Raw genomic sequence first — 23686 nt, forward strand, 5'->3', positions numbered from 1 at the left:
ATTCAAACTATTCCTAAACACACACTTCAAAATCATGGACCCAAAGACTCATTTAACCTCATTTTTGATTCTTGATCACAATGTTTTTAGGATTTTGATGATGTAAATCCTCCAGCTGTCACTCTGGTGGCTTTTGGCTCCTCTGTGTAGGACTCAGGTTTCAGTCAGAGGAGTTAATCAACACACTGGCGTGAATAATTCATCATCTATGGCTGAGCTTGTTGCCGAAGTCCCGCCCGCGTTTCGCACCTCCATTTTCCCCTTTACCGGTGTCTTTCGTTACGCCGCTTCCAGACCCGGTGTAGGGTTGCAGGTAGACACGAAGGCGAGGCGCCGCCAGCGTCCGGGAGCACAGTGGCATGAAAGCGGGCTCATCAGCATCACCTCGGCCCGGGGGCCACAGATGAGGCTTGGATGACGAGCTCCAGCCTGGTGACTGCTGACTCCGGGTAGTCACACAGCATGAAGCCTGTTCTCCGCCTGGTCCTTGTGCCTCAGCATCAGCCGCACTGACGTCCATTTCACCGTTTACGCACCTGTGTCTGGATTGAGGAGACATGATGTGGTTGACGTCAGCTGCCTGCATCCTGTGCGTCTTCGTTGGTGAGTAAAACAGCCTTTATTATGAGAAATAAATAATTGTGATCTAACAAAAGGAAACCCTACATTTAAAAACGGGAATTATCTGGAAAAATAAGGAAAACCCACTAAGCTTGTTCAGTGTTTGCATAATAACCTCATTCTTTTTCTCAGGGATCACATGTGATGTGAAGCAGGTGCATTCACAACCTGCCCAAGACTCAACATTAGACGATAACATCCAGCGACTCATTAATCAGATCCACTCGTTGTCCAGTCCGAATGAAAACACTCACAGCTTCACCACAGCCGACAGCTCCTACGTGAACAGCTATTACAGCGTGCTGAGCAACTTGTTCGCTCTCCTCCGACCTCTGTTCGGAGAGAGGTTCATGGGGAACTTCACCACCAACGCCGTGTGTCTCCTGTCCGGGAGGCAGGACTGCGGCCTGGAGGCCGAGCTGACCAGAGCCGTGTCCGTGGAGCTGGTGCAGCCGCTGCTGACGTTTGTGTCGTCCCTGAGCTCGCAGACGTGCCCCCCGCTGAGCAGCGCCGGGCCCTCCGGCGGCTTCCTGGCCTCCTTCTTCGGCACGGAGGAGCCGGCGGCTGCAGCGTCCGCCGCTTTTCAGCAGACGCTCGACAGCATTCTGTCCGCTGTCCCTCTGTCTGCGAGCCTCCTGGACGCGATAAGCAGCTTCACTGATTTAGCGGTGACATATTTGGTAAACTTCACTGCAACGTTGCTTCAAACCCCAATGGACTACATCCGTATAGCGTTACAGTTTGGACTTAAAATCCCACATTTAGATGGAAAAGAGACCTGTGAGGAAGGTAAACCGTTATTTTTAATGGTATAAACATTCATGCAGGGCAGAATAGAGCTTTTTATACTCATGTGGTTGTTTCTCATTTGTTTTACAGGAGATCTTGCACAGCTCATTATGTGGTGAGTCACTCAAACAACTGTTTAATCTCTGAATTTATTCCTGATGCTGCTTATACAGAACAAATTGTTAAATTAAACCTTTGTTTAGGGGGATGAACAACAATGTGAGCTGGTCCTTCACTGACGCCATTCTTGACATCTTCCTGGAAGTCTTCTTGGCGTCAGATCAGTCTCCGTGCCCATATCCAGGCCCCGAGTGCCAGAATCCGGGCTTCTCCTTCCAACGCAGCGCCTCGCTGGCTACTGGCAACCGGGAGCTCCTCCTCAGCTGCGACCGCCACAACCTGGCCGGCTTCAATGACACGCTGTGTGCCGACGTCCTGGCGGGATCGGAACCGGCGTTCCCGTCTGTGCTGGGCCTGTGCCGGGCCCTGAGCGTCCTCAGCCCGACCCAGATGGAGCAGGTGTGGAGCAACGCGTGTTATGTCCTTCAGGCGCTGGCGTCGCCCCTCCTCACCCCGTCGCCGGCCTGCGACGGCCCCCTCCCCCCCACGGTGACCCCCGGCGGCCCCCTCCCCCCCGCGGTGACCCCCGCGCCGGGCCGAGTGGCCAGAGGCGCCCCCAGCCTCACGCAGCTCGCCTGCGACTACGGCGGCTGGCTGGGCGGCGCGCCGGCGGACCCCGTGCTCGTGGGCCTGTGCAGCGATAACGAGCGGCAGGCGTTTGTGGATCGGGTGTGCGGCAACGCCTCGCTGATGAGGAAGCTGCTCTCGGACCAGACCAACGTCTGGCTGTACGCGTACTGCGCCAATTCCTCGGCGGACCCCGGCTACATGGCGGCCCAGTTCTGCGTGTACGAGCAGTGGCTCAGCCAGCCCATGGTCCCGGTGGGCTCCGCCCTGCTGGAGTTCTGCATGGCCCTGGACCGGTCCAGACTGGTGGAGCTCATCTGTGGGCACACCGGCTTCTTCATGCTTCTGTTCACAAACCCTGACAACCTGAAGTTCTTGCCCAACTGCACCAACGTGCCCCTGGTGCCGCTCCCGGACATAAACGCCTACATGCTGGACGCATGTCGCTACTCAGACTGGCAACTGGCGCAAGTGACCACCGATGTTCTGCTGCAATGCATCCGCCTGGATCAGAACGGCTTCGCTCTGAAGGTTTGCACCAACGAAACCTTCCTGAATGGTCTTCTGCAAATTCAGGCCAATTACTGGCTTCAGGACCACTGCACCGCGGCGCTGACCGCCCTGACCACCGAGCCGGCGCCCGTCGCCCTCAACGGCTGGTGTGACTACAGCACATGGGGAAACCTGCCCGTGGACGTGTCGGTGGTCGGCCTCTGTTGGGAAGTGGACAAGGTCGCTTTTCAGCAAAATGTCTGCTGCAAAGCGCCTGTTTATGAAAAGCTGTTACAAGACCCTCTGAACACGTGGCTGCTGACGGCGTGCGCTGGCATCGTGGAAAGTGAGCTGTTACCGCAGGTGGGTCCACCTGGATCTGAGAATGAAAACGTTGATCATGTGTTGTTCATTCATTGGTCTTCATTCACCAATCGTATCTGTAATCTGTGCTTCAGGTGTGCAGGTACTCGGACTGGACCCGTCCCATTATAGTGGATATGACAGAAGTAGCTCTCTGTGCTGAGATCGACCCGCTGAACTTCACGGCCAAGGTTTGCAGCAACTACACCGTCCTCCAGAACCTGTTGGCCAATCAGGACAACACCTGGTTAATCCAGCACTGTGCCAACTTTTCGAAACCTCCAGTGCCTCCCAACAGCACCGCCGTGACACCCACTGGCAGGCCCACAGCGTTCAAGGCCCCTGAGCAGTGCCAGTACCCCAGCTGGAGCGTGTCTCCTCCAGATATCACCCTCCTGACTCTGTGCTGGGAACACGACCAGACCAATTTTGTCTCCTTTGTGTGCCCTAACGCCGCCCTTCTCTCTCAGCTCTCCCAAGAGCTGTCTAGTAAGTGGGTGAGCCCCATGTGCACCACGTACGCAAACTATTCCACCGCCGTCTCCGGCAACAGCACCGGCGCCGCTGCCGAGCCGTTCTTTTGCCTGGCCAAAAACCTGGTGAGTCGTTTCAACTGGAGCTGCTCGGCGGACCTCCACTTGGCGTGTCAGCCCGGGCCCAGCCAGAACCTGGCCCTGCAGAAGATGCTGCGCTGCTGGGCCGACAGCCTGAGGTCCCGCGCCGCGCTGCTGCTCCCTCAGCCCGCGGCCGCGCTGCTGGAACGGACGCTCGGCACCACGGTGGTGATCCTGCTGGCGCTGGAGGAGGCCCACAACAAGTCGCTGCACGTCGCGGAGAACATCCGCTTCAGCGTGTTGGGCTCGGTGGTTCGCTATCTTGAGAATGAAGACGACTTTGAGAAGAAGAGGGTCGTGCTGCAGTGCTTTGGGGTGAGTGGTTTGATGGTGGGGCTAATTTAAGTAACACATGCTGAATCTCAAAAGCAAAACTACGTAATACATACGGTATGTGAATGATAAACTGATGGATGAAGTACTGTCCTATGTAATAATACTTATTTGTTGATTCATACAGGTTTAATCGCGGTTTGTATAATCATCACTCATCAATCATCATCACTGTCATTGCGTAGCAGTGTATCACCAGCCTACACCCCCGTTCCACCCTGATCTCTGGGTGTAACCTCTACTGCCTCTCAGTCGTTACAGGTTGTGTTTCCACTACTCCAACTTTAAATAGCGTGATGATTGTGTTTCCGTCTGCAGACGGTGCTCACCAGTTTGATGCAGACACCCAGAGATGCGACCAGTGAAGATTTCTTGTTCATTAAGGTCAGACACCTTCGACCCCTAAATGTTAAAGTGAAACACGGACAGTCCATCTTTGTTGGATGTGTTCATTCTGTTTTTGTCTTAGGAGTACCTCAAAATACCACTGGGCGACCTGAGTTCAGTGCTCAGTTCGGCCGACGTCACCACCATCAGACTGATCCTTCAGTACTACAGCATAAACAAGAACACACTGCAGGTGAAACGTTGAAACCCGTTCCCTCCCTAGACGTGGTCGTCGCCCGGTTCACCGATCGTATCTGTTCAGTCTTACACAGTTCACAGCACGGCTTCTGTCTTCTAGCTGTCGGATCAGTACCTGTCTACGATGACGTCCGTGCTGCTTCAGAACCACTTGGTCAAAGACGGCAGTCTGTTTCCTGACCTGGCTCCTCTGCTCACCTCGGCCAGCTTAACGGACATCCAAGCGTTGCCCACCCTGCAGAACAATGTCAATGTGTAAGCCATGGTGGTGCTAAACATTAGTGATCATGCATAGCAGCACAGTAACCTCTCAACATCCTGATTGATTTCAGTGGAGCCGAGTTGTGCAATTGTGCTTTTCTACCTTATCCTTCCATGTGATCACCGTCCTGGTGTCAGGCTTCTGTTAGAGCAACGTGGCATTGCTCCCAGAGGTGCCAGGACGATACATTATACATAACAAGTAGAGGAAGCTAGTTCAATGACCAATCGAGAACAAGCTTTTAATGTGTGTGCAGCTGAAAGCCACATCAGTTCTGCTTGGATCATCTGAGAGCATCAAAGTTAGGACGAACCAAGATTAGACAAAATGACACAATGCACCATTAAAATGCTGCTTAAACAACAGCACCAACTCATAATGCAACAGTACATGAGTTCATGCAGCTTCCACTGAAGACAATTCTCGCCTGCTTTGCTGAGTCTACAGAACGGATCTCATCAACATGTACTTGTTGTTTTCTAGGATAGACGTCATTAACAGAAACCTGGCACAAATGACTATGGAGCAGCGAGAGGCCTTTGGCTCGTGGTACAACAAAGTCATGGCCTCAAACGCCATCGCCACAGGTGGACAGTCCTTCATCAGGAACGCCGGAAACCTGATCGCCTACTTGCCCTTCTACAACTTCCAACACCTCACATCTGCTCAGGTAACGGCCCTCTGAGCTCTGACACCTGACTGGGAAACCCGAGCAGCCGGGACTGCTTGAGTTCGATTAGCCACGGGGCACAGTGGAGTCACAGCCGAGTCACAGCCTCTCCAATGCTCGTGACCAATGTTCAATAAATAAACAAAGGAATGATTCAATTATTAATGGGCAGGATATAGATAGACTTGTCTATTCATTCAGCTCTCCTTAAGAAATGGATATAAATATAAGCCACAATGTCTAATATTTACTTCCACTTCTACTAAATGTGATGACATTTGAATAACATTTCATGTTGTTGTCGCTTTATGTCTCATTCTGTTTGTTCCCAGCTGTTTGATGGGCTGGATGTGCTGCAGAGAAACACCCTCACGCCTCTAAAACGGGTATTTGTTGCTCAGAGCATCATCGGCTCCTACAGGAACCTGACAGCCCAGGACTTTATTAGGTAGGAGTCACAGTATGCAAGCAAGGTCTAACTCATGTAAACAAACTGTCTGAATGTCTCTTCTTCAAATTGAGATTCTTCCTTTAAATATAGTGTTTAAAAACCATTATAACCACTCACTATGGGCACATAGTGACAGACTATTATTTGCTATTAAATTATCTGACAGATACTGTTGTCATGCTATATGAACAACATTAATTTAATAAATTCAGCATATTTATGACTTGTTGCAGGTGTGAACAGTGTTTCTTATTTTAGGCTGGGTAACCTCACATGTTTGGCTGATCCAAATGACATCCTTGTCTACAAAGACACTGAGGCGTTCAGCGTGATCCAGGACATTGTTGAGAACTGTTCTCGTGCAGGACTCAGTCTGCCGAGCTCTCTGGTAAAAACAATCTATTGTACTATTATCATTATTATTATTATTAGGTCTTTCATAGTTGTGCTTCCACTTTGACCAGTGTTATAACACCTCTCTCCTTGTCCAGATTTCCAACGTGTTACTGACCGGCCCGGACCTGAAGGCCCCGTCCTCGCTCGGCGCCGCTCGCCTGGCACAGCTGGCCGCTGCCCGCCTCCTGCCCTGGCTGAGCCTCAGCTTCCTGCAGGGCCTCACGCCGTCACAGCTGCTCGCCGCCCTGCCTGCCCTCAGCTCCGTTTCCTTCAGCCCTGCGCAGGTAGGACCGTTAGCGCATGAATAATATAGAGCGCGCGACATACGGCGGTGGTATGTATGAGCGTCATCTGCAGGTCAGCGCCCGGTGCATTTTAACATGCATCATTTTGTACGGGTGAACTGATTCCTTATTGAGATAAACATCAGGTGTCAGTGAATGGGGCTTCACTTTCAGCCGCTCCAGACCCTCTTTGTCGCGCACGGTTGAGTTTCCTGGCAGCTGGTCGGGCTCCTGAGGAACAGCTGACAGGCTGAAGCCAAGACCTGAGCTTTTCCTGACTTTCAGCTGTCACCTGAACCACAGCAAATTCCTTTTTCTCCTTTTTACCTCTGCCTCGCAGCTGTCGGCTTTATACTCCATTAAAAACTTGAGAGTTTGAGCCTTTTGAAGCTTACGGATGCTTCGTGAAGAACTGCTCAGTCCCAAAGAATTTTATTTTTCATTTTATGGATTTTACAGCAAACAAAGCATTTTGGTGCTGTACAAATGTTGTATTTTACTTTACTCATTTGTCGTGTTTGTTTTCCAGGCTTCCCTGATCATAGACAAGGTTTCCTCAGTCACTGCAGTGAGTTTAGCATTTCACAATTGGAAGTTCCTGTGGAAATTGTGGTGTTCGTACCCCCTGACGCTGTCCTCCCCCTCCTCCCCCCTCCGCCCAGCTGACAGCTCCAGGCCAGCTGCAGGAGCTCGGCTCCCTCATCGTGGGAGTGAGGACGGAGATGCTCCTGACGCTCACCTCTGACAAGCTGCTGTCATCCCTGCCTGCCATGGCTCAACACGTGCCGGGTCTCAGCCTGACACAAGCCAACGCGGTCGCCACCAAACTCTGGGTACAGCTGAAAGTGTAGCAGCAATGAAATGCAGGACTGAACTGAAGTCTATAATCACAGATTATCATCAGGAACGCTGCTGAACAGCTGGTTGTTCTGTCTCGCCTCTGCTGTGACCAGGGCTTCCCAGAAGTCGTCAACTGGTTGGATGACGTGGATCCTTTGCTCTATTGCACGCCTTTGCTCAGCATCCTGGCCAGAACTCATCTGCTTGTGAAAAACATCACCGCAACCTCCACGAAACGCTGGAACACGCAGCAGGTGCCACACGTTCGGGAGCTTCCAGCTCGTCACAGGCTGCACAGGAAATGGATCGTTTAGAGAAGACGCACTTAAAAGCAGCATCACTTTGGCTTCTGCTTTGTGTCGTGATCCCTTTGTGCTTCCTCTGATTTAAAATGCTTCCTTTGTTTGTCCTGGGACGGTGCGTATGAGGGTATCATGATTAGCTGCTAAATTATTAAGCGGAGAAGCAAAAGCAGAGACGTCATCATCTGTAATCCTGTGAACGGACTTTCCCGTGATTACAAACAGCACAGACACAAACTGCCTCCGTATCCGCTTACACTCTCTTCTCCTTGTGCTTCAGGCTGAAGCGATTTTCACGGAGGTTCTGAACACCAACTCGAGCCTGGTGAAACAAAGATTTCTGTACGTACAAGTAACATGTTCACTCTATGCTCAGCTCACCAGCGCACAGCATGTAGCTTGTACTGAGGCTGAGCTTTGTTTCTGACCAGGAGCCTGGGAACCCTGGGTCAGGGAGTCAGCTGCACGGTTCTACAGGAACGAATAGAGGCTGATACCTCACGGCCTGCACTGAGAAGGATCCTGCTTTTGCTCAGACAGCAGCCTGTTCTTCTTCACACCTCACTGGTGAACATATCTTTCTATAATATATATATATATATATGTATATATATATATATATATATATATGAATGTTATGATGTATGGGATCTTTATGTTCTTTTACCTTCTGAACAGAAAAACTGTTTGCTGGACGAGCTGTATCTATTCGATTTCTTCCCCAACCTGCTTAAAGATCTTGGGGCTGAGATTGCCCTGTATTTACAGTAAGGCAGAAGTTGGCATTAATCCACAATGCTTTCACATATATGACACAAATAATAACTAATTTTGACTCCTGTGTTTGTGTCATGACCTGCAGGGTGAGCACCATTAAGAAGTTTAGCACCAGTGTGATGGACACTCTGAGGCAGTTGATTGTCCAGGACCCTCGTCCTTTCCTCCTGTTGCCCAGAACAAAGCAGGAGCTTCTGGTGGACAAGATAGTGCAGAGGATGGTGAGTTTTTACTGTGTGCTTCAAACAATAGGATGATGGAGAGCCCACGTTTGCCCAGACTGGCAGCGTCACTGCTGCGTTCCCCGTTCTCTGCAGGGCATGTACACAGGAGCGTTTACGGAGCAGGAGTTCCGCTCTCTGGGCGTCATGGCTTCGTTTGTGGCGGACGAGGTTTTCGACCAGCTGGACCGCAGCTTCTTCACTGCCAGTCTGGGTTTCCTCAGAGGATTCTGCTACAGCAGCAGCAAGATGGACATCCTGGCTCGCATCCTGCAAGAACCTGCCACCTTCGGGTACAAACACTGTGATTAAGTAGATGTTAGAATATATGGTTGCACTTATTGTGCAGTTAATTGTGTAAATAGGATATTTTTCCATTGTGAGAATTAGGTCAGGTTTAATTCTTTTTCTCTCATAATATTATGTGAACTCAATAAATCAGGCTGGTTGTGAATAAAAAGGCTTAAAACTGCGTTATAAGATTTTCTCAGCAATTGTAATGATAATACAACTTATTGTGCCTTATTGTGTTTTCTCAGACCAGTCAATAACTGGAATCAGACCACACTCAATCAAGTAGACTGGTTTCTCCTCTTCCTACCTAATGATGAGCTGCAGGACATCTCCCTGGTGAGCCAGCTGCTGTTTTCCATTCATTCACATTACACCCTAAATGCTGCTGAGGTTGCAGTTTGCAGCCCAGATTGAACACAAAACCGTGAACCTCACCTGTCTGATGTCTAGAAATCCAAAGCGGGATTGTTACTTGATCCTGTGGCAGGAGAGGCCAAAGGACAGGTGTTGCGTCTCCACTTGGTTTCAGGATCGGTAAAGTTCCTGTTTTCCCGTAAACCACCAGTGTGACCACACGTGTTGTTGCTCGTGCTCCCGCAGGCGCTAATGACTGTGGGCCGCATCGAGAGGCTGTTCCTAAGCCACCGCCAGTGGGAGCGTGGGGCCGTGGGGAGCCACTGTTGGAGCGACAACGAGAAGGCGGCATTTTTCCAAAAGCAGCAGTTTGTTCTTCAGTTTTTCCTGGGCTTCCTCATATTAAACTTTCAGACACGTAAGACCTTTAGATTAGTTGCTTCCACTCGGTTTCACATGCAGTTTCATGCTGCTGTTAGCAGAAAGTCCTCACCAGGTTTTTGTATGTGTCCCTGTGCAGCCACTATAATGGTTCCCACGTGTGAGATGCTGCAGACAACGCTTCCTGCTGCTTGGCCCCCCAACACTCTGACCAGCATGCCTACGCCGGCCTTCCTCAACTGTCTGGAGCTGATGGGTCAAGACTCGTTCCTTGCATCCTACCAGCGCAGCCAGCTGCTCAAGAAGGTCAAACAGGTAGCTTTCATTTGCAGTCGACCTGAGTGTCCTCCAGGCGGGGCCGGCTTTTATGACCTGTCTGCTCCTTCCTTTCTGGGTCTGTCTGGAACCATGTGTGAAGATTTATGGCCCGGCGTCCTCCTTGTCCCAGTCTGTGATCGCTCAGCTGGGTGTGCTGGCGTTAGAAATGACCGAAGCCGAGCTGAGCAGCCTCCGTCTGACTGAGCGGAGAAGCATCGCTGCGATGGGAGCCATTTCTGCCTGGAGCAGCAGACAGGTAGCTGCCGTGCAAACAAGCTGATGCCTGACGTGTAGAATCTGGTTCTCATGTCTCTGACAGTGTTCGTTTATGCCTCAAGTGTGTTTATGATTATAAATTGTTAATAGCGTTGGCCAAGCCCTTAAACCTATGCAATGACACAAAATATCAAATTAACACTAAGTGTTGTTTTCCTCCTAGCTGGCTGCACTGTTTACTACGATACTAATCTCCACAAAGCAGAGTCCGAGCCAGCTGGACTCCAGCACTCTGGTGTCTCTGGGGTACATTGTGTGCGGCGCTAAATCCACAGATATGAGCCTTTTTAACGCCATAGAGTTCAGGTGAGCAAACGACGGCGTTTTGAGCCCCGCTGGTTGCACACGCTCACACTGACTCCCCTCTCGCTGTGTCTCCTCCTGGTGGCTGCAGCAAAGCAGTGCTCCAGCTGGGTCGGCTAACGCTGTCGTGCTCAGAGGACCAGCTGGCGGCTCTCGTCGGGCTGCTAACAAACAGCCTGGCTTTTGGACCCATAAGCTCATGGGGAACCGATGTCTTCATTGAGATCGGAGTGATGGCAGGTAACAGCTGACTTCCATGAGATTTGTTTCATTTGTGCTCCTTGTGAATATGAGCATCCTATGTCTGTCTTTTTTATGGCTGGATCCCAGTGTTCACCATATAAACCTTTTACAGCTGGCCTCCCAGACTTGGCCATGTCCGCTCTGGTGAAGGAGCAGATAGAGGGGATCACACCCAGCGCCATCTCAATGATACAACCTAGTAAATTTGGTGTAAGTTCATGTTTACTTACAGTATTCACAGTATAGTAGTAGTATAGTATAGTATTCATAGTAACACTTGTGCTTTAATTTTAATACTTTAAGTCAAACCTAGAATAATTTATTCTCATGTAATGTTCATTCTGTTCTTCTCAGAAGTAATTATTGATAAATTACCCATATAAGCAATACACACCTATGGAAGAAGTTTTAATCACAAGTTCAGATCCTTACTGTACAAAGCTGACACCAGAAACAAATGAACCTGTAATTTTCCAGTTTCCTCACTTTGTCTCGTCTCCCCTCCTCTCTGGGTCCCTATGCTCTTTTACTCAAGGTGGTGTTTAGCCAAACACAGATCAGCATGTTCTCCTATGAGCAAGCGGCTGCAGTAACTAACGAGCAGCTTGCTGTTCTGTCAGACCTTCAGAGGACAGCTCTGGCTATGGTGCTGACGCCGTGGGAGGACAAGCCCGTAGACTTCAGAGGTGAGCCACGTAAATCTTTGTTAAAATGTCATCATGTTAAATGATAAAAAAGATTGAGTACTTTAAAAATGTGAGTTTATATATGTAAATAACACACACACACACTTTGTGATATTCTATTGTTGCATTCTTCTAGTGGTCCACTGATCAAATACTCCAATATTTGTCTAACTGTGTTTTGGGCATGACATACAAAGACGTATAAAGCTCAGGCATTATGGTTTTCATGGCTATACACTGCTGGTTTCCCTGCTTTGCAGCTGGGATGTCCCTGGGCCTGGCTCTCAGCCACAGTCCAGTGTGTCTCACGCTGGGATTGCTGATGCTGCTGATCATTGTGACGTGGCCCGACCCGATCTAACCTAGAACATGACCCCACTCACCCCTGCTGGATCAGGAGACACCTCCTCACCCACACGACCAAAAAAACGTGTCTGACAATTAAGCCTCATTCAAGACTTTTACAAACTATATATTCAATATAGTGTGTAAAAGTCTTGAATGAGACTTATTTTTGTAATTTTGTGTCTGTCACTTTGCTGTATAAACATTTAACGTGGAGACAGTTTCAGTTAAAAAGACTATATTACTTTATAAACAGATAATATATATCCAACAAATAATCAAAACCCAGAGTGTTTTTGTTACTGGCTCTCTATTCATTTTTTGGTAATACTGGGTAACCCTCTCCTGTTTAATTGCATCCTTTTTAGGGATAACTCCACATCCACAGAAGTTGGGATTTAACTCTACAAAGTTATTTATTTTTGTGAGATTATATATTTTTGTCAGAGGAATGACTGTTATATTTGTGTCTATTATTGCTGTGAGTTTCATATTGTTGTGCACACTTGATGATGATTGTGGATGTAAAGTATTAAAGTAAACCATGCTGGCTCTGACTGGGTTTGTTTGTTTGCTTAAGACGGGAAAACTAGTATTCAGGCACCAGATAGGTTCGTGCCCTCTGCTGTTACTATACCAGCTTCTATATATATCACCAAACAAGAAATGAACAGAATAAAAACTGAACGTTTAGGTATGTAGCTCTATGCTCTACTTCTCTTTCGGCTTTTCCCATCATCTATCTCAATCCTGGGCATCTTCTACACTCACACCATCCAACCTCATGTCCTCTGTCAGCACATGTATCTCCTCCTTTGTCGTCCTCTTGCCTGCCAGCTCCATCTCCAACATCCTTCTACCAATATATGTATGTAGCTCTATACACACAATGTATAACAGGACTGGTATAAGCATTATTAAGCATCCAACTAAATAATAAACAAGGTATTGTTTGGAATATTTGTATATGTTTACGTAGTAGCAACTTAATAAGTAGTGCAGATTGAATTGATTTGATTCTATAATAAAATTAGCTGATTTTGTGTTGGGACTTGCAGGTCACGTCTCGTGCTTCCGTTGCCTGTTTATAATTAATAAGCCATTTAATTAATTGAACGCCCGGCTCACGGCACTGGCGTCGTGTCGCCACAGGCCGCGGTGGCGCGCGGAAGGAGGGCGCTGCTCCCGAACGCGGCCAACGGGCTGCGGTAGCGATTTACTGCGAGCCTGTCAAACACAAGCAACACAGCCAACATGGCGGACTGGGGTAAGAAAGCGAGCTAGCCGCACGCCGGCCGCTCGGCTCACTGCTCCCTTCAGTCGCCCGACGCGCCGTTGTTGTCGCGCTCGCTCGGTAGATGTGGAGCGCACTCACGAATTTCATGTTGTCGTTTTTACAGACGCTGACAACTTCGAACCGGAGGAGCCGATTAAAAAGGCGGCAGCGCTGGACAAATGGGAAGGCGAAGACGAGGATGATGATGTTAAGGTGAGCTGGAGGCGCCGTGCGCGCGCCACTCGCTGCTTTAGCTCGTTCTGGCCACGTTTGCTTTATCATCGGGCGTTTAAGTTTGATAATTCAATGTCGTGTAGCCGTGTTGACACCAGAGATGCGAGGTCGTGCCTTATCGTGGTCGCCCGTGTTAGCCTTATGCTAGCTGGCGGCTAACTCATGGGGCTCCATTGGGCAGCCTGTAGTAAAACTTAATAGAAAGCCAGCGATAGAGCTCTGATAAGTTGCACACTATTAACCTAGTGACGGTTGGGGTCCCAGTTAATAATTGGGGGTTAAATGTATTTTTGGTGTATAGTATTTGTAGTGTTACTGCGGATATCGATAGTTTGATAGAGCGAACGTCTGGATAACCGTGCTGAATTTGGATGAACTAGCTTAAAGCTAGTCTCTCACTGGCCCACGTAGCTAGCAAACACGCTAGTCGTTAGCTTCCACGCTAACTTGCCTCTAAAATTAGCTTTACCGTTAGATGACCTAGCCAACAAGATACGTGTTTTCTTGTGTGATTTGAAGCACTCTATACACGTAGCCTGTTGTCACGTGAATACCCAGAGTGTGTTACAGCAGGCGATTACAGGAGATTAGCGTTCGAGTCCTGTCCCGAATTCCTACAGGCTTGAGCTACGTCCAGCATGAGGTTGGCTAGCTTGCTAACCAACTTTAGCCACAGCCAGATGAAATCATCTGCGTCGATGACTCAACTTAAGCAAGAACCAGGCCTAGAACGTTCTGACTCTACAACAGGCGTGTGCGGAGAAGCCGGTGTTCGGTTAATACCTGGATGCTGACACGGTTATTATCGTTGTCCAGAACCCGAGAGAAAGCGCTGGTTGACGCCTCTTTAATTGTTTGCTTTTCTGGCCCAAATGGGAACTAAAACAGATGATTTCATTCTCTGTGGCGCAAACTTTGGTCCAATTTAGCAAGCAGTGGCTGTGTGTCAACTATGAATATCTGTATTTATTGTGACATTAATTGGTGAGTTATATTTTTACAGATTTTTTATGGATGTTACATCCATATAAATGTATAAACATAAGTCATTCATTTCTGTTACAGTGTAGTATATCTCTACTTCTCTGTTTTTTACATGGCTTACTTCCTGTTGTTTTTGGATTTGATTTTGAATTTAAAAAAATTCACAGGACAATTGGGATGATGAGGATGAAGATGAGGAGAAAAAAGAAGAGATGAAGACATCAGGTAATTTTTGTTTTGAGAGCATAATTTGTGTTGTAGGTTAATTCTTTGACTTCTCAGGGTTGTTTTTATATGAAATTACATTATTATTTTCAGAGGCAAAAGTTTCTGAAAAAAGAAAGTTAAGCGAGAAGATCAAAGAGAAGGAAAATCGGTTAAAGAAAAAACAACAGGAGCAGAAGGAGAAAGAGTTGGAGAACAAAGTGAGTTTTGTGTTTTATTCTTTTCTAGTCTACAGTTTTTGTATGTAATAAACCAAACATTTCTCTTTAAAGATGTCAAATGTATTTGGTTTTTAATTTCTGACATCTGTTATAGGAAGAAGAACTCACTCCTGAGGAACAACTCGCAGAGAAGTTAAGAGTGAAGAAATTACAGGAAGATGCGGATTTGGAGCTAGCAAAAGATGCATTTGGTAAGAATTTTGGAAACCATCTCTTTGTTAAACTACAATTAATGCATATTTCTGTTGTTTCATTTTTAATTTTAGTGTACCCACTATGTTAAGTACTGGTTCAAGATGAATGCAAACCTAGTTTCTCATTTATTTAAAGCAATTTTCTCTTACTGTGGCTTTTAGGTGGTATTTGGTGTAAATTTTTATGGTCCTTACGAAAAAATTGGTTGTCTTTTATTTCAGGTGTCAGCAGCACTTCAAACAGTGTCACTGGGATTGACGCCATGTGTCCATCTTCTAAAGAAGACTTCACAGAGTTTGAAAAGTTATTGAAAGAAAAGATATTGCAGTTTGAAAAATCTGTCCATTATACAAGTTTCTTGGATTCATTGTTTCGGGAACTCTGTATTTCATGTAAGTCTGTTTTCTTTTATTGATTGGTTTTTAGTAAATAAAGTATATTTTTACATGTAAACAATATTCAAGCAAGATAAAAAAATTCTTTCTGTTTTTGCAGTGGAAGTAGAGGAGTTGAAGAAAATCAGCAATTCCTTGTCAGTCCTACTTGGTGAAAGACAGAAACAAGAGAAAGTGAGTGACTTCTTTCATTTCTCAGAAATCTGTAAATGCGTTGTGCATCTTCAGTAGGTGGTGCTGTTCACTAGGCCCTTGTCAAGTACATTGTTGCATTTGATGAACTTTAAAAGTTTAGCATGGAAACATGTTAATAACTATCGGGAATTATGAGATGTGCTTTATTGCAAATGGTGTTAAGTTTTTCTATATTGTTTTAACATGATTCTTGGTTGATTTTATAGCAAAACAAAGGAAAGAAAAAGAAGAAAGGGGTCCTAGCTGGAGGCGGATTGAAAGCAAAGCTAAAAGATGACCTTGACTATGCAGAGTTTGATGGTGGCTACGCCCAAGACTATGAGGACTTCATGTGACACTGGCTCCATCACTACTGCCCTTTTCCTTCCCAACCCTCAGAAATGCAGCTGTACCTTCTCATGCTGTCCAGTGCCATCCTGGAAAATCGGAACTATGTGTTGCCCCCTCCATACTGCTTCATTGACCAGAGGGACTAAACCAGGAAGCATCCTGTCTCACCAACTGTTTATGTTCATACATATGGAATTGCCTTTTTCGTCTCATGCAGCCTCAACTCACAAATAATCATGTAATATTCGTTGGGTGACCCAGTTTCAGTGAAGAATACATTGTAACTGCTGTTGTCGGTTTTGCACAGGGCTAATTTTTATTAAAATGTTGCCCCTGTCAAAATTCCAGATACAGTATTTCAGTTATAAGTGTAGTGACATAGAAACACAAGGTTCTATGCAAACTCTTTAACAAGAATGTCATGTATATAGTATAGGTCTCACTTACCTATGGGTGGTTCTGATACAGGAAAGTATATAGTATCTATAACATTGGTTGCCAAATGCAGAACAATTATTCAAGAAATTAGTTTTTTTTTTTCCTCTGGAAAGCGCAATGTGGGTGAATTTACTGGCAACATGTAAGTAGTAGATTTAATTTTACAAAGCACATGACATTCGCTGTAAAATAAAAGGGATAGAAAAGTATAAATGTGACTTAAAACCTCAGCCATTCTGTTGCTACATTTCTGGAATATCCTTGAAAATTTGGAGCAAAGATTGCTTATAGATATTTTTCTGTGCATGACAAACACGATTTACTAATTTGATTTCTACTAATGTATGAAAAGTGTTAATCGGGCAAGGGGGTTAACTTGCTACACCTGGTTCTCCTACTCATTGCTTCTGCAGGCTTGTATCAAGTATGATAAGGAGCGGGGGCTTATGGAATTCACCCCAACATGTCTTCATATGGGCTACAGTTAGTTGAAAGGGGCATAGTTCTCCCTCTTTCTGGAAATTGAAAACTTTCAATGTTATATGGACAATTGGATACATTACAATGTGGGCGATACGGCATCTGCGTTTTATAAGCATCTAATTTAATAAATCACTGGTCAAAAGGAACTGTCGTCCTTGCGTTTCTTTAGTGATAAACACAGCAGTGAGCTCAGAATTCTAAGGTATATGTAATAAATATTACAATATTTACAAATTCAAGTAAATATTTACTACAGTACAGTTGTAAAACAACAAACAAGTTATTCATTGGGGTAAAGCTAAAAATGAAAATAGGCTTAGATTTGTTTAGGTACATATTCACTTAATCTTAGATCAGTCAATACATGCCTGAAGGTTAATGCTGTCCACCTCTAGGGTAATTATTTACCAGGAATCTGCATGAAGCCCATTCACTGTTTGGCTTGTGGCTTCGTACGTTTTCCTGTAGGATTTCTGGTGCTACGTCTACTGCTCTGCCGGCGTCTGTTGTGCCTGCTTTCTCCTCTCCCTTTACTTGTTCCGATCTGACCTTGAGAATTCTGCACAACCTGGAAGATGCTCTGGCGCATTGCCTCACGATCTCCACAGGTGAACGTCAGCGCTATGCCCTCATTGCTCTTCATGACACGAGACGTACCATCTGAAGAGCCATCAAAGCAACGTCCAAGGGCGATTTCTTTGGCTGTGCGGGGATCCTGGTCCGTTACTGTGTAAATCCCATAGTTATGGCCCAGCGGGTCGAGAGGTGCTAGCATGGTGAACTCATTAGTGTCATTGTTCACAGCCAGGGGCAGATGGTTAACTAAGTACTCCTGTAGCTTAGCGTTGACGTGATCTCTCTTACAGCTTCCTTGTGGAATCACCTTCACCAGGGTACGATCGACACGATCCTGGTCGTACAGCATCCCGCTGCATTTGAACTCGAGGCAAACAGCGGATACATTGGTCTGGTCCATGTCACGGATGCTGCGAGTGTCTCGGAGGCCGTACAACTGGCCCACCGTCTTGGGGTGGGTTCCACCCATGTTGTGAGACCGCACATTGATCTCATGTGGGCTGTTGAGTTTGACTTTGATGTAGCAGGCTCGGTATTCCATGGGCTTTGGCCACCAGTTCAGGTAGTCCTCGGTCCAGCTCATTGGGTCATCTTCGTTGAATGGCACTGTGTTGTAATCGTATCGGTCTCCTTCTACCCTTGAAAAGCGGAAATGTGCTGCACTGAACGGCGCCTCCTCACATTCTTTTAACTTTTCATATGCATACACAGGTCCGTTGCCTTCCTCGGCCGTGTTGGGGCTTGGTTTTGCCAGATTGATGCTGAATGCTGTCTTCTTCAGCCTGGAGTCTTCATGGTCAGATCGCCTGTAGTTAAGTTTACCTAGGTAAGGCTGGGGCACTCCTATGAGGCCGGGATTGAATTTGGGAGCAGAAGGGACTGCCTCTAGTTCCTCACCTCCAAGGTTGGCCATGACGTATGCAGAATAGGCGTCTGCCTGTTCATCACAGAAGGCAGGAAGACAGGCTCCATTGGAGCCAGTGACGGCACTATCAAAACGTCCCCAGGCCCGTGGGTTGGTGGAGAAACCAACCGTGGGCTCCATGTTTATGAGACTCACCACAACTCCTTCCACCTGCTCACTGGGCATGTAGCGTTCACTGCGGAAGGCCCTTACTTTCACGTAACACCGCCGGTTCTCTGGGACATCTAGGTTAAACAGACGCCTCTCTCTGATCTCCATGTTTCCAATCAGAAAGGTTCTCTCTTCCCTTTTTCCTCTTCTTTTCTTCTCCATCTGCAGACTTCCCTCCTGCTCCCAAAGACCAGTATGGGGATTTAAGGACCACAGTTTCATGGTCTGGAGGTGTTCGGTCATCTTTACCTGAGCAGAATCTAAGAAGACCTTTACTTCGCCTGCATTTAGGGGCTCGTTATTTTCCTCACCCCTGAAGTCAACTGAGAACATACCATAGGTTCTCAATGGCAGGGTATCTCCTTCATCCCCTACAAAATTGAGATCACTTTGAGCTGCAGCAGCTGTGGATACATCTCTAGGGTCAAGAAAAGTTACACTAGCATTGACGTTACCCGTGAAGACTTCCCCATTCTCCCTGAAAAAAGTATGGGGAGGAATCTGAATTTGAACCATTGCCTCTTGGCCGTCTGCCTCCCCAAGTTCCAGAGTATTGGTTTCTGTGGAGCTGATTGTCACAGGAGCCTTTTTTCTTAGTAGTCTGATTTCATGGTAAACCGCTCCTCCTTTGGTGTTAAACGTAAGCACCTTTGTCGTATTCACAAATTTCTGCATGTTGTCCACAAATGTTAAGACGAGCCTGTCTGTTTCTGCAGGGACCTGGATGGAGAATGTACCTTTGTAACCTGTGCGGCTGATTCTGACTCCATCCATAAAAATGTGGCCAAACCTCATTGGCTCACCATTGTCCGCAGCAAATGCCCTACCATGCACAGTAGCCTTTGTGTCCACGCATTTCTGGCAGCCACATTCAGTCACCACCATGGTAGGTAGTTCGTAGCCCTCACAGGTTATCTTCCGCTTGTCCATCTTCTTCACCCCGCAGCAGTAGGCCACTTTGTCGCTGCACCTGATGCCATTATCCAGCTGTCCAGCACACTTAGATGTGGGGCACTTTCCCACGTCATAGTAGAATGAGTCTGTGCTGCTTTGGTAGCAGTCATGAGGAAGACGTATGACGTGAGGTTCAGGCCTGGGGTTGCACGAATGCTCGTCTTTAGCTGTGTTTTGGTGTTAGAGATCAAAACGTGGATTCAGGTTAATAACACAGTCCAGAGCAAATTACTGACTTTGTTATAAATAATGCTTGACTCACTGAGAACATACCTAAGACCTGAAGTGTGGCTGGTTTTGTCTTGATACTGCCAGAGAGAGCGCTTGCTCTGCAGTAGTACTCCCCTGCATGCTCAGCACCCAGATTTTTCAGGACTAAGGTGCTCCCAGAGTGTTTCTCCAGGAGACTGTTGTTATGAAACCTTGATTTGGGCCAAACACGACAAACAACACATTATGTCTGTCTTATGTCAGCAAAGAAAACGCCTATAGATTTGTAAGTTGGACAGTTACTCCAGTAGAGGTTTTGCTTGTGGGCTGTGATTTTAAAAGGGCCTACCACTGATACTTGTCTGGCTGTGGTGTTCCTGCTACTTTGCAGCAGAAAGCGGCGGTTTGTCCCTCCCTCCTGGCTTTGCTCTCAGGGTTGCTCAGCACGTGGAGCTTCTCTGATGAATGACATGTTAGCAGTTTTTCTCACATAATTAATCTCTCATTTTCCCACAGACGTACTGTACCCGTTCTTTTCAGCTGGACACTGAGAACCGAGGTGTGTTCGTCGCTGTGGGGCACAACAACGTCAGCGGTGGCATGGCCCTGTAGGCGGACCGTCAGGGTGGTGTTTCCGTCGGGGCACACGCCAGGGATACGGAAGTGCCCGTTGTGGTCAGTGAGGGTGAGGAGTTTGCCGCTTTGAAGGATGGTTGCCCCCTCTGCAGTGAGCCCACCAGCTCCACGCACAGACCCCAACAGGACGTGCTTTTCACACATGCACGTGTCACAGAAGGCGTTCACCTTCCCCATCGTGCACTGCAGGGAACACTCTGAAGCAGACAGCAAAGTTGTACGATGCAGTTTAATATCTTCTGTTGGGGAAAGTAGAAAGAGCTCTAAACTAAACCAACTCACGTGGCGTTGGACATTCAGGTCCGTTGCATGATTTGCCTTCTACCTTGGGTCCGTTGCATGGGACTGATCCCGATAGGCAGTGTCTAGAGCGAAGCCGGACCCCCACTTGGCCACACAGAGCAGGACATGGGCTCCAGTCTGACCAAGGACCCCAGGTACCCTCAATGTTCACACTGTTGTCTACTGCAACATAGTATGGTTTTGGTTTTATACAAATTAAATGTTATTGCCTAAGAATTTGAAATGTGTCACCAACACAAACCTTTAGGACAGAGAAAGCGGACTGCATAGTTAGAGCAGTTGCGCCCAGGACCTTGCTCCTCATTGAAACACCAGAAGCCCACAGTGGGGTCAGCATGGACCTTCTCCCCAGTTTCACGTGCTGGGACCCAGTCAGTGGTTCTGGCCTCAATGGCACGTGGGGTCTCACATACTCGTGTACGGTAATAAAAGCGAATGGCCTCCAGCTGCTCGTAGTCCCCAGGACCTTCTGGGTGATCGACGTTGAACCACGTAGTCCACTCATAGTTGTCTGGATACAAAGTTGAAGAACAAACAGTGAATAGTATGTTCAGTATAATACAAAGAGAAATGTGTTTAGTGTTTTCTTTGCAAAAGTGCATCCTTTATGTTTGCTTGAAATGTGTTTGAAAGTGAATGAAGTCCACCTATGTTGAACTGGAACTGACTGGACAGAGTTTAAAAACACACAGCGATACATTTCCTCCAGTTGTTATTGCGCATCAGGCCAAAACCCAAGATATGAACTCCATGGAGGCCTCAGCAGACCTCCACACAGCATTTTGTGGTGTGGAAAATATTAGAATTGTGAAACGTCCTGAAACCAGGGCTTTTCCTGGAATTGGCTCCCGGCACAAATCAGTTACCAGACAGGACGAATTACATTTGGGAGCTCATAACATTTACATATACAAATAAAATTAGATTAAAGATTTTTATATCAGCATCCAATTTTTAACCATTTAGTTATTTTTTCAGGTATTTGTGTTGTAGAAACTAGAATCTCGTTTTTTTTGTGACGGACCCACCTCGAGTAGTAACAGCAGCCACAGAAGTGAATCCCAGAAGGACGAGAAGTGACCTCAGCGACATTCTCACACTCTGCTGCAACATGTGACCCTTGAACGTTCACCTTTGGAGGGAGGTTGATAATAAAACACGGTAAAGAATGCATGGGAAGAAAGCCAAAGCTTTTAAATGATCTATGTATGCACTTCAAAATGAAGATACATCAATAAACATTTCATTATTAGAATAATGCAAATCTTCATATGCTGAATAAATACTTTTCAACTTAAAGAATATGTTTCTGATGGGGTTTTTGTCTTTTGTGTGGTTTCAGGTTAAAAACATGGCTGGACAGAGCCCCGCACTCCGATTACACATCTGTGTTAGACATCACCATTTGTCAGAGGAACACACAGTTCTGCATGCGCTGATGAAACCTTGGCCACACAATCGAAAAACACAATGAAAAAAGCAAAGAAAAGAAAAGGGATAAATGAAATAAATACTGCAATTAGCTTGAAAGCAGAAATTGCAATAGAAACTGTAATGTGATGCTTTTATCAAATCCAGACTAATTTCAGATAAATATCAAAATAAATAATAGGCCATGAAATTAGAATGAACTGTCGACTTTCTATAGCATTTAATCCTAAACCACTAAAGCAGCTGACATTGTCTTTATTCACACACACAACAGTCCTGGAGATCACATCATGTAAATGAAAGATGTGAAGATAATCTGTTTTCTTACCTTCGTGTCAAGTGTGCGGTCTTGACTTTTCTCTGTTCTGTACTCGTTCCCACATTCACTTTACCCTCCTCCGCCTCTGTTCTTCTCTCTAGTTCAACACATTCCTTTACTGTCACTTTTATACCTCTCGGCCCCCAGCACCCCTCCCTCCCTCCTCTCTCAGCAGCGTGCCACGCTGTCTTTTTATTAGGCCTTTATCCTCTACATTATTATTTATCAGCTTCATTATGACCATGATACGCAGTGGGTATTAATTGCTGTCCCCTGAGTGTGCGGCGCCGACTGAGCCATGCTGGGACACGTTTGTCCTCTTCAGTGCTGTTGGTCCGTGCCTGCTGATTATCCATCTAATCCAAAGATGTCTGCGAAAAATGGCCTTAAAACGATATTGAAAAAGCTTTAAAAATAATGAATTAATTTGTGAAATGTATTAATTAATTTGCATTTTGTTACATTGTTACAAAGCAGCTAACTATTTTTCTGACAGATTTATCGCTAATAGCTAATTTTACCATCTTCATGTAGACTTCAGTGCTTCCAACCTGTTGAATGGGAGTCAGTCTCCTTTCATAGTATTGGTCCTCATTGGCCCATTAGCTTCTAAAACTACATAATGTTCATCATCTGTGTCTGCTGAAAATGCTGCACAATGGGCTTTTCACTGGCAACAGCTGGCTAATGTAACCGAAAAGTGCTGAGTGCTTGGAATAAACCAGAACAGTGAAGCTATGAGTATAGACGCGCTCCAGCGCTCAGTGGAACTGAGGACAACTGCAGCTGTTTGTCACTGTATGTGAACATGTTTACATCACATACAATCATGTGATCTGTTTTTGATTGAGGGAGAGAGGGACAAACAGCGCGTGGAGCAAGTCGGGTTAAAGCTGGATTTCCACACATTCATTATGTACCTCGTGAATTACATCACGCGGAGAAACAACAACCTGCCTCCAACCAGGCTCCAGTCTTTTCCAGTTTCCAGGGTAGGAATAGAAACACATGATGTAAGAGGCAAGGCTGGTGTATCTCACATAATGATAGGGTTCATAGTGTTGCAAGACATAATGTTTGACATTGACAGGAATCCTGTGCTCTTCACGACACAGCCTCACAACAGCGGAGGTGGATGATTTGCAGTGAGAACGTGTGAGGGAAGCGAGGAGGCAGTGAACTAGTGCAGCGATGCCCACGGGAAATCAGTGCTGATAAAACCGCACACCTCCTCATTTCAGTCATCATTTTAGCACAGCTGAATTAAAAACAAACACATTTGTGTTTTTATTCGACATGCTTGTCTGGAAGGCGCCGTG

General features: G+C 46.6%; 3 protein-coding genes across 5 annotated transcripts; 2 read left to right on the forward strand and 1 right to left on the reverse strand.

Annotated features, from left to right (window-relative positions):
* The first annotated feature begins 51 nt into the window (after positions 1-51).
* On the forward strand, positions 52-12444 carry strc1 (stereocilin 1). Its single transcript, XM_029143664.3, has 29 exons — positions 52-603; positions 754-1410; positions 1501-1525; positions 1614-2952; positions 3048-3881; positions 4218-4283; positions 4369-4479; positions 4585-4739; positions 5230-5416; positions 5749-5864; positions 6126-6255; positions 6359-6547; positions 7077-7115; positions 7210-7380; positions 7501-7641; positions 7970-8031; positions 8121-8256; positions 8368-8456; positions 8552-8687; positions 8784-8980; positions 9227-9317; positions 9582-9753; positions 9856-10031; positions 10135-10290; positions 10474-10616; positions 10705-10853; positions 10969-11066; positions 11392-11542; positions 11803-12444. Exons 1-29 carry the CDS (start codon positions 558-560, stop codon positions 11901-11903), a joined length of 6063 nt encoding a protein of 2020 aa, XP_028999497.2. The 5' UTR covers positions 52-557; the 3' UTR covers positions 11904-12444.
* A 561-nt stretch (positions 12445-13005) lies between these two features.
* Positions 13006-17009, forward strand: eif3jb (eukaryotic translation initiation factor 3, subunit Jb). 2 transcript variants are annotated; one of them, XM_029143669.3, is made up of 8 exons: positions 13006-13154; positions 13288-13376; positions 14549-14606; positions 14700-14806; positions 14922-15018; positions 15244-15414; positions 15518-15591; positions 15819-17009. In XM_029143669.3, exons 1-8 carry the CDS (start codon positions 13142-13144, stop codon positions 15945-15947), a joined length of 738 nt encoding a protein of 245 aa, XP_028999502.1. In that variant the 5' UTR covers positions 13006-13141; the 3' UTR covers positions 15948-17009. The 2 variants fall into 2 exon arrangements, with proteins under 2 accessions (XP_028999502.1, XP_040925880.1); XM_041069946.2 differs by lacking the exons at positions 13006-13154; positions 13288-13376 and adding an exon at positions 14227-14381.
* Position 17010: 1 nt separating this feature from the next.
* Positions 17011-22507, reverse strand: cilp (cartilage intermediate layer protein, nucleotide pyrophosphohydrolase). 2 transcript variants are annotated; one of them, XM_029143661.3, is made up of 8 exons: positions 22377-22507; positions 21646-21749; positions 20859-21128; positions 20597-20776; positions 20206-20511; positions 20028-20136; positions 19742-19890; positions 17011-19635 (listed from the first exon to the last, which is right to left on the reverse strand). In XM_029143661.3, the coding sequence occupies exons 2-8, from the start codon at positions 21728-21730 to the stop codon at positions 17294-17296; spliced, it is 3441 nt and encodes a 1146-aa protein (XP_028999494.1). In that variant the 5' UTR covers positions 21731-21749; positions 22377-22507; the 3' UTR covers positions 17011-17293. The 2 variants fall into 2 exon arrangements, with proteins under 2 accessions (XP_028999494.1, XP_028999493.1); XM_029143660.3 differs by having other exon boundaries at positions 20597-20779.
* Between the last annotated feature and the right edge of the window lie 1179 nt (positions 22508-23686).

The sequence above is a fragment of the Betta splendens genome, chromosome 3 (assembly GCF_900634795.4).
Source record: "Betta splendens chromosome 3, fBetSpl5.4, whole genome shotgun sequence".
Taxonomy (NCBI): domain Eukaryota; kingdom Metazoa; phylum Chordata; class Actinopteri; order Anabantiformes; family Osphronemidae; genus Betta; species Betta splendens.